Source organism: Streptopelia decaocto (assembly GCF_964273445.1).
Source record: "Streptopelia decaocto genome assembly, chromosome: 16".
Lineage (NCBI taxonomy): Eukaryota > Metazoa > Chordata > Aves > Columbiformes > Columbidae > Streptopelia > Streptopelia decaocto.
Window position 1 is genome coordinate 2,338,236 of NC_138671.1, and position 14,286 is coordinate 2,352,521.

The 14,286-nt window shown below is 48.9% G+C and overlaps 1 protein-coding gene across 4 annotated transcripts in view; it reads left to right on the plus strand.

Annotated features, from left to right (window-relative positions):
* Window positions 1–9,976: 9,976 nt before the first annotated feature.
* Window positions 9,977–14,286, plus strand: part of ABCA5 (ATP binding cassette subfamily A member 5) — a 30,685-nt gene continuing 26,375 nt past the window's right edge. For 2 of the 4 annotated variants that reach the window (XM_082066899.1, XM_082066902.1), the window contains exons 1-4: window positions 12,050–12,200; window positions 12,415–12,536; window positions 13,138–13,255; window positions 13,925–14,129. In XM_082066899.1, coding sequence (XP_081923025.1) covers window positions 13,151–13,255; window positions 13,925–14,129 — 310 coding nt within the window. In that variant the 5' untranslated portion in view covers window positions 12,050–12,200; window positions 12,415–12,536; window positions 13,138–13,150. Of the gene's footprint in view, window positions 9,995–10,120; window positions 10,233–12,049; window positions 12,201–12,414; window positions 12,537–13,137; window positions 13,256–13,924; window positions 14,130–14,286 lie in introns of those variants that run through there. The other 2 variants (XM_082066900.1, XM_082066901.1) reach the window with 2 other exon arrangements.

Sequence of the window (14,286 nt, forward strand, 5' to 3'; positions counted from 1 at the left end):
AATTAGCGGCGCAGGCAGCCTTCGAGGATCGCCATGGCGAGCTGGCCTTGTCTCGGTGAAGACATGCAGCGGGGCAATGGCTTCTAATTTGCTTTGATCTCTCTAATGAACTTTTGTTGGCCTAACTTGTGTGCAGGTGCAAAACCGGGGATGCTCCTTTGGTGCTTCATGAAGTTTTTGGATGCCTGTCAGAAGAACATCCATCGGGCAAGAACAAGCGCTCAGTTGTTTTAAGGCATTTTTTCGTATCAAGGATGGAGTCCTTGGTCCCCATGGTTCCCACAGCGCTGGCCGCGTCCCTTGCTGTGTCCCAGGTGCCATCAGGTGCTCCGGTAGGTCCCCATCACACACACAGGCTGTGAGAGCCCAGCAAAACCTGTGTCACGCTGCTGGCACCCAGCAAACAGCACAGTGTCAATTGTAATTATTTTTAAATATATTTTTTGTATTCCCCATCTCCAAAGGCACGCAGGGACCTGGGATCCCCCCGCAGCGCTGCCTTCCTCAGAATCGGGGCACCCTTGCACCCTGCTAACGCCGAGGGAAATTTTCTCCTGGTTTAAATGGGTTTAGGCCGAGCCCAGGACCTGCAGAGGCTTGTCCGTCTGTCACGCGCGTGTCTGTAGGGATGGAGGGGGTGTGAAGTTCAGCGGCGGACGAGTCTCGGCAGGCTGCGGCGGGACCGGGCGCTGCGGCAGGAGGCCGGGGGCTGCCTGGCGGGGTGAGGGATGCCCGGGGCGGGAGGGATGCAGCCTGTGGGATGCTCTGACGCTGAGCCAAGTGGGGATGCCGTGTGTGAGCCGATGTCCCTACAACTGGGCTTCCGTGGACCGTGCATCATGGTGCCATGAGCAGGTACCACCAGCTTTGAGTCAAGTGTTACCAAAAGATTTTATTATCTTTATTGGTCGTGATTGCTCCAGCACAGCACCCAGCCTTTAAGCTCCGTGTTTAGTTTCCCCTTGGCACATCTTTTTGCTTTTAAAGTCCAAATTCTGCAGACAACGTAACTGGATCTCCTTTGCCCCAGGTGGGATTCACCCTCCTCAGGTCTCATCTTTGCTGCTCCAACTGTCTCCTCCTCGGTCGGCAGCGCCTCCAAGGCCATTTGTCTCCTGAGGACTTGTTAAGTAGTTTTTTTAAACATGACTTGAGTTGCTGGCTTTGTTTACAGTCAAACACTTTGATTTGTCATGCAGGAATTATGAGAGCAGATGCTGAAGCAGAACAGAAGAATCTTTTCTCAAATGGTTACGTACCCAAAGGCTGCGGGACAATACCTGGAGGAGCCAGCGCGGTGCCTTAGGTCAGCCTGCGCCTCCCGATGCGTGTAGGGAAATGCTCTGGGAATGACACTTCAATAATCTTGGGTCAATAAGTAGTGCCATGCATCCCTGTGCAGTGGCTTTATAGGGAATAAATCATCAAATTGTGAGTCGCTGTGAAATGGAGCGGTCCTGCAAAGCGCCTGGGGAGAGCGGCTCCGAGGGAAGGGAAATTCATGGGGCTGAACAAAGAGATCTGATTTCTACATCTGCATCTGGCCCTTACTGTTTTCTCTGCTACTTTCTGTCTGTATATAGTCATTTGAATTTTATGCATGCTATGGTTTGTTTATTCCTCCTTCCAGGTTGCTCCTTCATTGCTAAGAAACGATTTTGCTGCAGAGACATTGGACAAACATGCTGCGGTTTCAGGGCGCTGCTGAAAAATCTCCTCTCCGCGTTTGTAAACAGGAGATTTGCGCTGAAATATGTATTTGCTTTAGCCATGACTTAGTTTCCAGCGTTCGCTTTGCTCGGGGTGCTTGGAAGGCGAGCTGTGTCATGTGCCGGCTTTGTCCAGTAAAAATACAATTAGAGGCTTCGTTTTCAGTGTTTGCGCGAACGATCGCTTGCGGATAAACGACAGGCCAAAAATTAATCCCAGAGCCCTGTGTGCAAACAGCGACAAGCTCGAGGGGTGCAGCTTCTCAAAGGTGTCCGGCTTCACTCTTGCAAGATCATTATCAGAGTTTCTTTACATATTTGAATTTCTTATTTCTCAGTGGGGAAGACCATGTTTTCCCCTGGCTCATATCCCTTCACCAAGAATTATTTGGAAAACTCAGATGCTGGTTATGTGTGGTTCGTAACTGTTATAAGTGTGTGTGGTGTGAAACAGAAGCAAAACTGATATCCAAAGCACCTCTGGTGCCCCCATGTACATCCTTGAGCACGAAGACCAGGTTTTGGGGCTCAAATCGCATCTTTCCCAGCGTGTCCCGTGGCCTGACGGTGCCGTAGCTGTTGCTCCGAAGCTGGTGTGTGTTTTGGATGACAACCCCGTGCAGGGACGGACAGAAGTCACGGTGCCTGGGAAGTGGGATCTTCCAAAAACAATACACTTTGCAAATGAAAGCAGGAGGTGGGACAAGCTGCAGCGGCTATTTCGGTTTCCTTTGGTTCCAGATTGCGTTTTTCTTGGATTCTGCTGTTTTCAGCCATCTCCTCCCTCCATGGGGATGGGAGCTGTGGAGAAGGATGTTGTGGGGCAAGTGTGGGGAGGTTGAGCTTGGCCTGACCTGCGAGAAGGTGTAACCATGGCTTTTAGAGACAACAAGCAAGACAATGAGATTTTCAAATGTGACCCATCCCCTGGACAGTGTCTCATGAAATTTCCCATCATATTTTAGCTGAGGTCGTGGTCAGCCCCCAGGGAGAAGCAGAGCAGATTGCTTGTGGCCAGGAGAATGCCAGCCCTTTCCCCAATATTCCTGAGCACAGGGGTCTCCAAATACCAAGCTGAAAATGAAAAGTAGTCGGAATAAGCACGTGGAGGGCTCAGCAGGCAGCCAGGGGAGCGCTCTTTGCGACAGAAGATGAAGAAACTGTAGGAAGTTCTCCAAGACAAGAGGGACCAGCTGGAACAAGGGATGTCCCAGGGGGATGCCTGGGGAAGGAGCTTGAAGAAAAGCCAAAGCGAACAGCGGCTGCAGATGCTGGGGAGGAGAATAGGGCTTGATGAGAGAGGAGGTGAGAAACAATGAGCAGGAGCTGCTGATGGGAGCAGAGACCATCTGCTTTTCACCAGCCTGAATGGTGCCGAGCGATATCCTGCATTCCTTTGTTCCTGCTTTAAGGGGAATCGCAGGCTGGGAACATTTTGAAAGGCAAAAACAATCCCTGGGAGTTCAGCCGCATCTTACCTTTTGTCTGTGTTTCCTCCATCTCCTTCTCCTCAAGCGTTTGCTCTTGCAGCCCTTAGTTCGCAGCAGTTTTTCCACTTGGGATGACGAGTAGGTGGATGAAAAGCCCAGGAGGACATTGCCCTTGGCCGAAGTTACACAAACCGAGCTGCCCCGGTGGGATGGCTGGTGAAGTCGGTCTTTGTGGCTTTAGCGAGATAGATGGGCAATTCGGAGCGGATAAAATGACCCAAGAAGTACATGCAGCTCATAAAAATGGCAGAGGCCAATAAATAAAAATGACTTCCAACTTAGTAACTTAAGTAATAATAAGATCTTAGAGCCATAAACCTGGCTAGATAATAATAATGGGTTCAGCACGCTCTTCCAGGAGGGGCGAGGGGGATGCTGGTCTCTGTTAACCTAAAGAAGAGGGATGGAAATGGAGGTGGAGAGACATGACATGTAAGAGCCACACAGATTTTTTTTTTTAATATGAAATTAATGCACAGATGAACTAAAGCAGCCTCATACCACAGCAAATCATTTACTTGGGGGTTGCAGGAAAAAGGTGGTTTTATGTGCAGCTCCGGTTCCCGTGTCACACACTTTGGGGTTGGCACGGTGAGGGCAGAGCTGTGCCCTGCGCCTGCTGGTGTGGGGATTGATGCTGCAAATACTGCTTGGGTTTTACTGTATGCATTTCCTCCTATCTATATGCCATGCATATATATATATATATATATATGTGTATATAATTGGTTCTTTGTTTACTTTGGTGAAATAATGGACCAAAATGCATCCTCCAGGCATCTTGTGAGCATTTAGCTCAATCTCCGGTCCCGGCCCTTTTGTGTTTTGCTGGATTTGCGATGCTGGCTCTGGGTCCTGTCCCCCCGTGTACCCCACGTGCCACAGGCTGTGTCTGTGGCCCTGCGGCTGCTGCGGCGGAGCTGGACTGTTAAACAGCTTTTTGGGGTCGTATCCACCACCTTTAGCCTCCGTGCTGGTAAGATTTGTGAGTCGCTTGCCAAGCGTCATTTGAACATCCAGTGGCTTCATCCCAAGGACAGGAGCAATAAAGCAAATTTAAAATATTGTAAATTGTGCCCAGCTGCCAATAACCAAGCACTTTCATGAGATGGAGTGAAAGCACCGCACATGCTACACCGAGAGCATTTTAAGTGGCTCCTTCAAGGTTCCTTTAAAATCAAGGTACCATTAAACCAAGACCAGTCAGTGATTCCCCTCCTTCCCAGGCAGGCAGGGGTTGGAGCAGAGCCCCCAGTGTAGTGACAGCCCTGGGGATGCTGGTGGCTGGAGGTGCAGGCACAGCCTTTGTCCCAGCAGGTCGCAGTCCCTGCGAGTCACCTGCCTCGTGTCCCTCGCTCCCCGGATTACGTAGAGCTTTTTGCACCTTGTGGCACTGCTCTGTCCCTTGCACTTTGTTTCCCGCTGTTTTTCCCTGACACCTTCGTTCTGCTGGTTTGGTTTTTTCTTTGGCAGCAGAATGAGTTGCGGGCTCATTCAACGACACAACTCAGGGTTCAACCGTGAACAGCTCGTTGCTCTGGATTCCTGTTGGACGCAGACCCGTGGCCGCAGATGCACAGGGGGTGTCTCCAGGGGGTCCCATGGGGGGCTGAGCATCACAGGGGGGTTCAGGGGCTTCTCCCAGGCCGGCTCCTCGCTGCCAGATTAGAGCTGCCCAGAACCCGTCTAGGTCTTATCACTGGGTGTGTACAACCACCACCACCTGTTTTTGTCAAGGTGGTTTATTAAACCTTTATTATATTTATGTAGCCCCCAGGGTAATATGATCTGGAGTTAATTACCGCAGCCGGTTTTCTTTGTGAAAACATCGGAAGAGTTTGTCAGAAGCCTGCGGTAATCCTTTGCCTTCCTGTTTAATAGGATACAAATTTGGATGGCTCAGGGTGAACATCGGCATCGGGGGGATGCGGGTGCTGAAGGCGCCGTGAGCCCCGTGTTGCTTTGCAGGGGCTTTGCAAAGGGATGTGAGCGCCCCATGATTTTTTGGGTATTGATGCGATGCTACACGGTGTCCCAGCCAGACCAGGGTTGGGTAGGAGATCACCTGGAAGCTCCCGGTGCAGGGCAAGGCGAAGCCCGAATATTCCGGGTAGAAGCTGAGCCCTTCCCAGCGACCAGGGAGAGGAGGGAGGAGGAGGAATCCGCTGCAAAAATGTTCTCGAACATGGTTGAATGAGGTTGAGCAGCTCCAAAAGTGCGATTCTGAGAAAAGCAGTGCTAAATAAGGGCAGGTAGTGGCCTCTGTCTGAAGGGATATTTTTATTGGACTGGCAGCAGGAAGCATAATTTTCTTGAAATGACATGTATATCTAGAATGTGCTGTAACACAAAGTCAGCCAGGGCGGCGCTTTTTTTTTAAAACGGGAAATTATATTTCATAATCCGCACAGCAAAATTCACTGGAGGGGAACAAAACTGGTGGCGGCATTTTCGTTCTTTTATTTTTTTTCTATGAACATAAGGTATCATTCATGACCAGAATGAATATATGTTTGTACCGACACGGCTGTAATTACAGTATTCTATATGCATTGCATACAATGTATATATTATCCTTGTACCCCGGCACTGCTGCTGTTAAGAGTCTATTGATGCTCCAGTTAGAAAACTTATTTTTTCTCAGAGGTTTCTAACTTCCCATAAAAGCCCATGCTGGGCTGAAACTCTGCGCCAACTCTTAGGCCAAGACTGCAATTTCTTTTATGAAATTCATTTGGAGCCAGGTTGAATGTTGTTACAGAGGACAGATAAGAACACAGCGTAAAATTTGTCTTGCAGGCTATGAGGGAATCTGGTTCCTAAAGAACCTGAATTTTGCAGAAGCGTTTCTAGAGGTGCCCAATGCCATTCCCAGCAGGGGTTTAACCCCTTCTCTTTAACCTCGGGTGTAAATTGCTATTGGTTTGCTCTGTGCGTGATGACCATGTCCTGCTCCTGAGCATCGGGGCCGTTTTGATGGCTGTGGCATTGGGCCCTGGGTGCAGCCGCAGCCCCGCAGCGGTTAATGCTGAAGGAAGATGCGTTTTTGCAGGGTTTATTTTCATCTCCTTCTAGCACACAGGAGGAGGCAGGTCCCTAAATTAGGTGCTCTGAATTACCGTCAAAGAGCTTCCTTGGCAGAGGATCTGGGCTCTAGCCTTAGATGTTGCAAATGCATCATCCTTCTGCTTAGATGCAGGTTTATTGATGCAAACGCATAATTTCCAGTAAATATGGAGTATTTCTGCTCTTTAAAGCCTGTTCTGTATTCTCATAAACCATTGCCTCTCCTCCGGAGGGTGGAATAATTGCTTACAGACAAAGCCACCTGATTTCTGATGCCACCGTCGGTGGCAACTTGTCTGATTAGTTAAACCTAAAAAAAAAAAACCCAGGCAACCTGCTTTTTTAAGAGCTTCATTTGGTTTCAATCTGGATGAAACCACAGCAGGTGAAGCGAGCTGGGAAGCAGCAGCGGCTCCTGCCTGGTCTGTAATGATGAACCGCGCTGATGCGGCCAAATAAAACTCACCAGAATTAGAAAAGGCACAAGCACATCATGGGGGTTTTGTTCTCTGCTGAAGTGCTGGGCACTTGGGAAGCGCTGGCTCCAAATAGAAGCAAGACACAATGGGCAACTCGCTTTTTTTCCTGTAATTTTGTTCTTGACCAACACAACCTCTAATAAAGGTGCCTGGAAGAAAGAAAAGAGCAGTTCACCAATGCAGACCCTCGCTGGAAGGAGCCAGGCTGGGGAAATGAGGCAAAACCCTGGCACCGGTGCTCGGCTTCGAGAGAATCACCAGTTTGGATGCACTCTGGTGGCTGAGAACATCTGTGCCCTCTGACTGCATGAAAAGAACATCTACGATTTGCAGGATAAATGCTGGTTCTTTTATTTCTGCACAGGGGCAGGCTACCCCACTGCTTTGATCTTTGCCTCAAGGATGTAATAAGGTGCCTTTAGGACTCTTTTCACAGGCCTGTTATCTAAACCCAGAGGTTCTACATGATTTCTGTGTTATTCTACACCCCAGCTGCAGTCGCTTGAGCACATTTGCAGTTCTCCTCCTGGCCATTCTTGCGCTATTCAGACTGGGACTGTCACATCATCCCCTCATCAATTCCCTCTGGGTTTATGAGAGTTTCAACTCAGACTCACTTTCACCGAATGCTTGTGTTATTTTACCTTTTGTCATCAAACTCACATAGTTTTGTTTAAGCAACACCGGAATGTTTACACTGAACTGAGCGTGGGGAAGAAACAGCCCAAACTTTCAACTGAATGTGTAAACGTTACAACCAGCTCCCTACGCCGAATGTTTTGCCAGGTGCCGGCTTGGTTTGTTATTGGCTCGGATGCTGATGGAGACTCAGCAGCAGACGTGGGAAACCTCCCCATTATAGGTAGAAACCAGTTTCCAGAAAGAAAATCGGATCGTCTGTACCTACCAAACCTTTGTGCAGCCATTCACGCAGCTTTGTTGCACTTGATGCCACTACCTGGTGCAGTTGCTTGGATCTTTATTCTAGTTAAAGAGGTGAAATTGCTTTCTTTTAAGTTTTTTTGCTCAGAAGTAGCAGTTGGAGAGGTTTCTGGTGTCTGTAAGGCAGCACCCATCTCCACCACAGATGCAGACTCCTTTTGGCCTTGAACAAATTACAACACCCTTGTTTTTTGTATCTATAAAGGGAGATTATGTTTAAGGCACCTGAGCGTACAGGACTGTTGTAAAAATTAATTAGGTAATGGGTTTACTGTGCTTTGAAGATGAAAAGCATCGCAGTTCTTCAGGTGATAATTACCCTTGGAGACTCTCCCCGTGTGCGGGTGGGTTTGGGCTCTTGCGCTGATGCTCCCGGCTGCAGCAGCACCCTCTGACCGTAAAGTCTATTTTAGGGGATGTTCTCTTTCCCAGATGCCGTAGCCCAATGTTTTGGAGCATGTGAAACCGGTCCCATGCTTCGCGCACAGCGTTCGCTTTTCCCCGCTCTGGACTGTGCCAGTGGGTTATTGCTGCAGAGTTAGGCTCAGATCAGTTGAGCAGAGCTGGGAACCTGCTTAGGAGGGGCTGTTGTGCTCAAATACCCAAACTGCAAGGAGTTCCGAATTTTGCAAGTAGAACATCAATGTGAGCAGTTAAAACTCTTGAAGTATGAACAGAGACCACAACAAACATCAAAGAGAGCAAAAGAATTCAGCCCCAGACAGGCCTGTATTCTATTTAATTCTAGATGGATGAAGACAAGAAGTTTGGGTTGGTGGTGTTTTGTTTTGGGGTTTTTTTTATATTATTTTATTTTATTGAAGCTCAAATTGTGCCATGATGTTTACTCAGTATTCATTAGGCAAAACTAAAGGGCATTATTTAGAGTACTTTCATCTAATCCTCTTTGTTAAAAACTAATGAAAAAAAGGAAAGTTTCCAGTTAAAGCAAGCCTTTCTGATGGCTTTTTATATTATTATTTTCTCTAAAGGAAGTGCTAGCATAAAGATTGAGTGGAATTTGATCATTTTCCCTATGTGAGGTACCTGAAGAAGTGTGGACCCAATGCTGCTGGGCCACAGGGCTGTCGGGGACACCCGATGGAAAGAGCCTCGTCCCCAAAACCTCATCCCCAAAACCTCGTCCCCAAACCTCGCTGTGCCGGCCCATGGGATTTCGGCAAAGGTGCCGGTGCCTGATGAGAGCCCTGGAGCCAAAGCAGCCCCTTCAATCTGGAAGATTTCCAGCCGCTGCTGTCGGTGAAGGTGGGAACGCAAAGGCTTCTGCGTGGCTGTGATATCTACTCATACAAACACAGTTTTTCACTTAATGTGCTTTGAGACCCTTGTCTTTTTTCTGGATGAGGTCGCAGCCTCCTGCTCTGTTTCCCAAGTGAAAACGTTGAGTCCGCACCGTCGCTCCAGAGCTGCGTTTCAGCACAGCGCTCGTGCAGCTCCTCGGGTGCACAAAACCAGCTCAGACGAGGCGTTTCGAACGCTGATCCCTCGAACGGCTGTGCTGCTCTGCGGGAGCCCAGCAGCCAGCCCTCGGTGGAGCACGAGCAGCCGCAGAGTTTCTCGCCAGCACGCACGCAGCATCCCTGCTGCAGGGCTCCGGATGCTCAGCGACGCCTCTGGGTTTCATTTTCAGCTCAGCCTTTCCCAGCGACTCGCGGGAGGCGTTTGGAAAAACGGGCACGTCGGATTGCGCTCAGGATAATTAAGATATAGGTGGTTTTGATCGCATCCCACTCGTCATGGACTGAGGCGAAAGGCCTGTCCAGAGGGTGAGGAGAACACTCGCTGGAGGGGGAATGACCCGCTGGGAGCATCACGCAGCGTCAAGCCACCGAGGTAGGGAACCGACACACGTAAACAACAGGGATTCGGCATTTGTATTCAAGGCGGCATTTCCCACGCTTTAATTACATATTTGCAATGCAATATAATAATGCGATACAGTACTGGCGACCTTCTGGATGCCGGCGGGAACCGGCAGCAATGGATGTACCGAGGCGGCTCCTACTCGACTGTAAATCTCTGGGTCGTTTTTTCAACCTTTTCCTCGGGGGGTGCTGCGGGGGGGAATGAGTGGGGGTTGGATGTCCGGGGGTGGGGGTCCCGAGGGAAGGGATGTCCGAGGATGTGGGGTTACGGGGTGAGGAGGGGTCCCGGTAGGGGTGTCCCCGGTGCTGCGGGGCGGCTCTGCGGCCCCTCCCGGGGGCGGGGGGCAGCCCCGCTCCGCCCCGGGGCGGTGGTGCCGGCGCAGCCCGGCCCCTCGCCCCGCGTCCCCGCCGCAGCGGAGCCGGTGAGTCCCGGGGCAGGGTGGGGGGAGGCGCGAACCGGGGACACACACACACACCCCCCAGGGGAACCAGCCCCCCCCAGTGCGTACGACGGGAAGGGGAAGGAGAGCAGAGGAAGAGGAGGAGTTTTGCTGTACCTGTGCGTGCGCGTCAGTGCTCCGGAGTAAACGCTGGGGGGTTATTGATTTAATGTGTTTATTGAGGTTTCGTGGCTGCGCGCAAAAAAAAAGAAATATAATGGTGAGGAGCCGGTGTTGGGAGGGTGGAAAAAAGGGAGGAATGGAACGCCCGAGGGGTGTCCCCCCCACTCCCCTCCCCGTGGGGGTCCCCGGGGAGCGATGGGCTCGGCGGGGGGTTCGTGGTCCCGCAGGAAATAGCGCTGGGGCCGCGGGAGCTGTTGCTGCAGCGCCGGGTGCGGGGGCTCGGCAGCCCCGGGCGCGGCCGCTTCCACGGCGGGGGATACGGGAGACAACTCAGCCCGTTTTTAAAAATGCATCAATGAACATTTAGCTTAAATAATTTAAAAGCAGTGAAAGGCACATCAGAGTTTTTCTTAAGTATCCTTTAGGCCTCTTGCAGTGAGATCGATAATCTTAATTTCTTATATTTCTGCAGGTGTTGTTCACTGATAAGTTGTGTTTTATTCATTTTCCCCTCATCCACAGTTCATTTAGCCGAGGCTCACCACACCCTGCTTGTTTATATTTTTTTTAGCTTAAACAAGGGAAACATGACCTGCAGTACTAAATCGCATAAACTGACCCATTGTCAGGTTGATGTCTGGGGATGTGGGGGAGTCATCCGCCCATTATTCCTCCCTGTAAGAAGCACTGGTGTCTCCGATGCAGAATGAAAGTACAGTAACAGTAATTTACTTGAGATTGCTGAGATTGAGATGCCCACAAGCAGGTTTTTTTCAGCCAGGGAGGTGGGAAAACGGTCGGGGACATACGCAGGTTAAGAGTATTTTCATTTTGCCCAGTATGATTCCAGTAAATGTCTTGGCAGCTTCTTTTTCTGTTCAACCTACATGTTCATTTTCCTGGTCTGGAGTTTTTAGGAGAGTTTGGTTGATTTGTTTTTTGCTCAGAGGCAGTTTTTCACCATTAAAGTGGTACCTCATCAGAGTTCTTAATTGTGTGCTAAGTAGCCTCATCAGCCTATATGGGGACATCAGGTGTGATATCAAGACCTTAATTAACATTTTTAAAACCCTTCTTCCAACGTAGACGGGCTAAATTGAAGCATGGAAGTGGTCCAGTGGTGATGTGGAAGCATTGCTGGTAGCGTTTTGTTTTTAATAACTGGATAGCAAATAATTAAAGAAGCAGTAGCTGGCATTAGTGAGTGAATCTGATTAAATCAGCCTTGCCAGTTTTCTGGATCCCCATTAACGAGGGATGGGGTTGCTGCTTTAATGCGGTTGTGCAGCGCTCAGCACGGACCTTGTGGAGCTTCTCTTCTTGTAAGTGCTCTCAGGATCCGCTCCCGACAGCAAACAGTGGCGGCCCAGCTCTTAGCGGGCGTGCTGGGAGCCGAGGGGAGAAGCACATAATGGTTTACGACCTGCAAGCAATAGCTGCTGCTCTTGATTATTTTCAAAACACTCTGCTGTCATTTTGAAGTGCTTCTTGCTTGAAAATATCCGGAGGAGCCGCATGTATTTTTCCTGCAAGAATTAGTTACTAGCATAGGTTGATGTTTAGACATTTTGTGTTTGTTTGTTTGTTTTTTTATCCAAGGAATTTATTTTTCTTTTATGAAGTAATCAATGGGTTTCTCTGAGAAGCCTTCCAGGCTCTGGAATCTCTTATCTTGGGGTGATGTGCATCTGTGTTCCCTCTGGGTCCTGGGGGGTCCCTGCCCCATGGAGAACCCCAACATCTGAACAAGGACACACTGAGCTGTGGGTTTGGTTCCCTGGGGATGTTTTTCCCTCCTCTCCTCCCTCCTACACCCAGAGAAACGCCGGCTCTGTCTATGGGCACTGAGTGTGTTTCACGTTCTTCCAGCTCAGCTCATGGCAGCGGCGCTGACATCCGAGCGACCTCCCGGGTTTCTGTAGCTGGGTGACATCTGCGCTCCAGAAATAGATTTCCATATTAAAATACAGCTGAGGAAGGAAGCGTGAGCCATGTGTTGTCTAACAGATAATGGACAAAACAGGTCCTGCCACGGAGCAGCTCTGGATGTGTGGTCACCAAAAACGTCAGTCTGCTTTTGGAATGAGTGTTGGGAGCTGTGAAAATACTGGAATAGGGATAAATTCTTAAAATCAGAGCTGTGCTTGGGCTGAAATGTTGTGAAATGACTCTGTCGTTCACCTGTGGCCGCAGCGGTGGGGAGCTGGGCGGGTGGTGCTGTGATGATCCGCGCTGGTTCTTGTGTTGTCTCTGCTGAGCGGCTCTTCGTTATATTTCAGCTTCACAGATGAGGAAACAGAGAGAGATGCAGATTGACCAGTGACTCCAAACCTCGGGCAGCAAGGTGGTGGCAAAACTGGGGATAGAAACGTGGTGGTTCCCCAGCCACGTCCCTCACCAGGTACGTCCTGGTGGAACGGGATGCTGTCTTCTGGATGTGTGTTTTCTGTTTTATTGTGTTTTATTTTTCCCCAAAGAGTGTGCTCAGCACTGCTGTGCTGTGCTGCTGACCTAATGAAAAGGTTAAAAAAAAAAAATAAGGAGAATAAGTAGTGTTGGATCTACTCCAGAATGGAACGGGGTTACTCACGGTGAATTGAACAGTTTGCCTGGGGTGAGGTGGCTCTTGTTTTTGGATCCATGACTCTGGCTGGCTGCCCTGAGCCCATCTGATGGACGCTGGAATTGTGCTCCGAGATCAGTACTTTGGTTTGTCATTTGTACTTAGCAGAAGGAAAATAAGCTCAGGTTACCTCGAGTTTTGTGAGTTTAGCATTGGGTGGAATTGCTCAGATGGCATCGCATGAGTACCAGCGGTTTCTTCGCGTCATGGGCATCTGATGTATGTTGGAAAGCATTAAAAGTATGAAAAATATACATGAAAATATAAAAAAAAATCTGAGATACTGTATGCTGTAACTGCTTGGATTTTGCTTTTAAAATTATTCCATCGTTTCATATAGATTTATTTTGGTTTTGTTTTTTGTTTTGTCTTAAACAAGCTGGTCTTGAATAATGGCGCCGGACACTCCAAGGGAAGCAGGAGTGTGGAGACAGACCAGAGCTCTTTTGTTCAAGAACTGTCTTATTAAGTGTAGGACTAAAAAGAGCAGCGTCCAGGTGAGTGCAGCGCTCGTCTCTGTGTCTGCGGTTCTTCTGCACTGAAGTGACTCCGGACTCAGAGATGCTCAGCTTTATTCTAATGTTTCTAAAGCTTCAAGGTCTGCTCTGAATTTGGGGTTGAAATGGGTTTTTTCAGAAGGCGTTCTGTCATCCTTTGGTTGAAAATGTGTTCTAATGTGTATGGCATTATTCAGAAAATCTCCTTGAATTAATATTGCGATCTTAGTGCACTTTTAAAAACTTTTGCACCAATAACTGACCAGAATAGTGGGATTAGGCCTCTCCAAAATATTTTTATATTCAGGTAATGTGTGTGGTACTTTAAGATGGATTTTGAGGTGAAGAAGAGACAGTCCAGTGCTTGGCTAGACTTGTTTAAGTGTTCATGGTTTGTGTTTTACCTCCAAATAACATAACTGATAGTTAAAACACATCGATTTATCCCTTTAAAATGGCTTCTTAGGTGATTAAAATCCCACTTCAGTGCCAGAGAAGGATTTGGCATTAAAATTACTGTTGCATTGAAAACATTCAGGGGACTTTACATTCAAGTAAGTAGACTCACAGTCTCTCCTTTAAGCTTCATGTAACTAAGATAAACTTCTGGAAGTTCTTATTTCCGTGACTGCTTTATGAAATGCCGCATTTATTTCTTCCTTTGCCCAGGAGGTCCTTTTCCCACTCTTCTTCTTGTTCTGGCTCATTCTGATGAGCATGATGCACCCGCACAGGAAATACGGCGAGGTGGCCAACACCAACCTGGGCACCCTGGACACCTCCATGCTGGTCAACTTTGTCATCGGGTACACGCCGCCCACCCGCATGGCACGAGAAATCATGAAGAAAGTGGCTTTCGATAACTTCGAAGAGGGTATTCAGCCCTTCGCGTGGTGTTTTTCTGAGTATATCTCACACTGTGCCTTGTGTTCGAAGGGGGAGCTCGCTGCTGCTGCTGAGGACAGAAATAATCCCATTTGCTTTCTATTGCGGCTACAGGACAGATTGTGGAGGCTTTTTCTTTTCGCTTG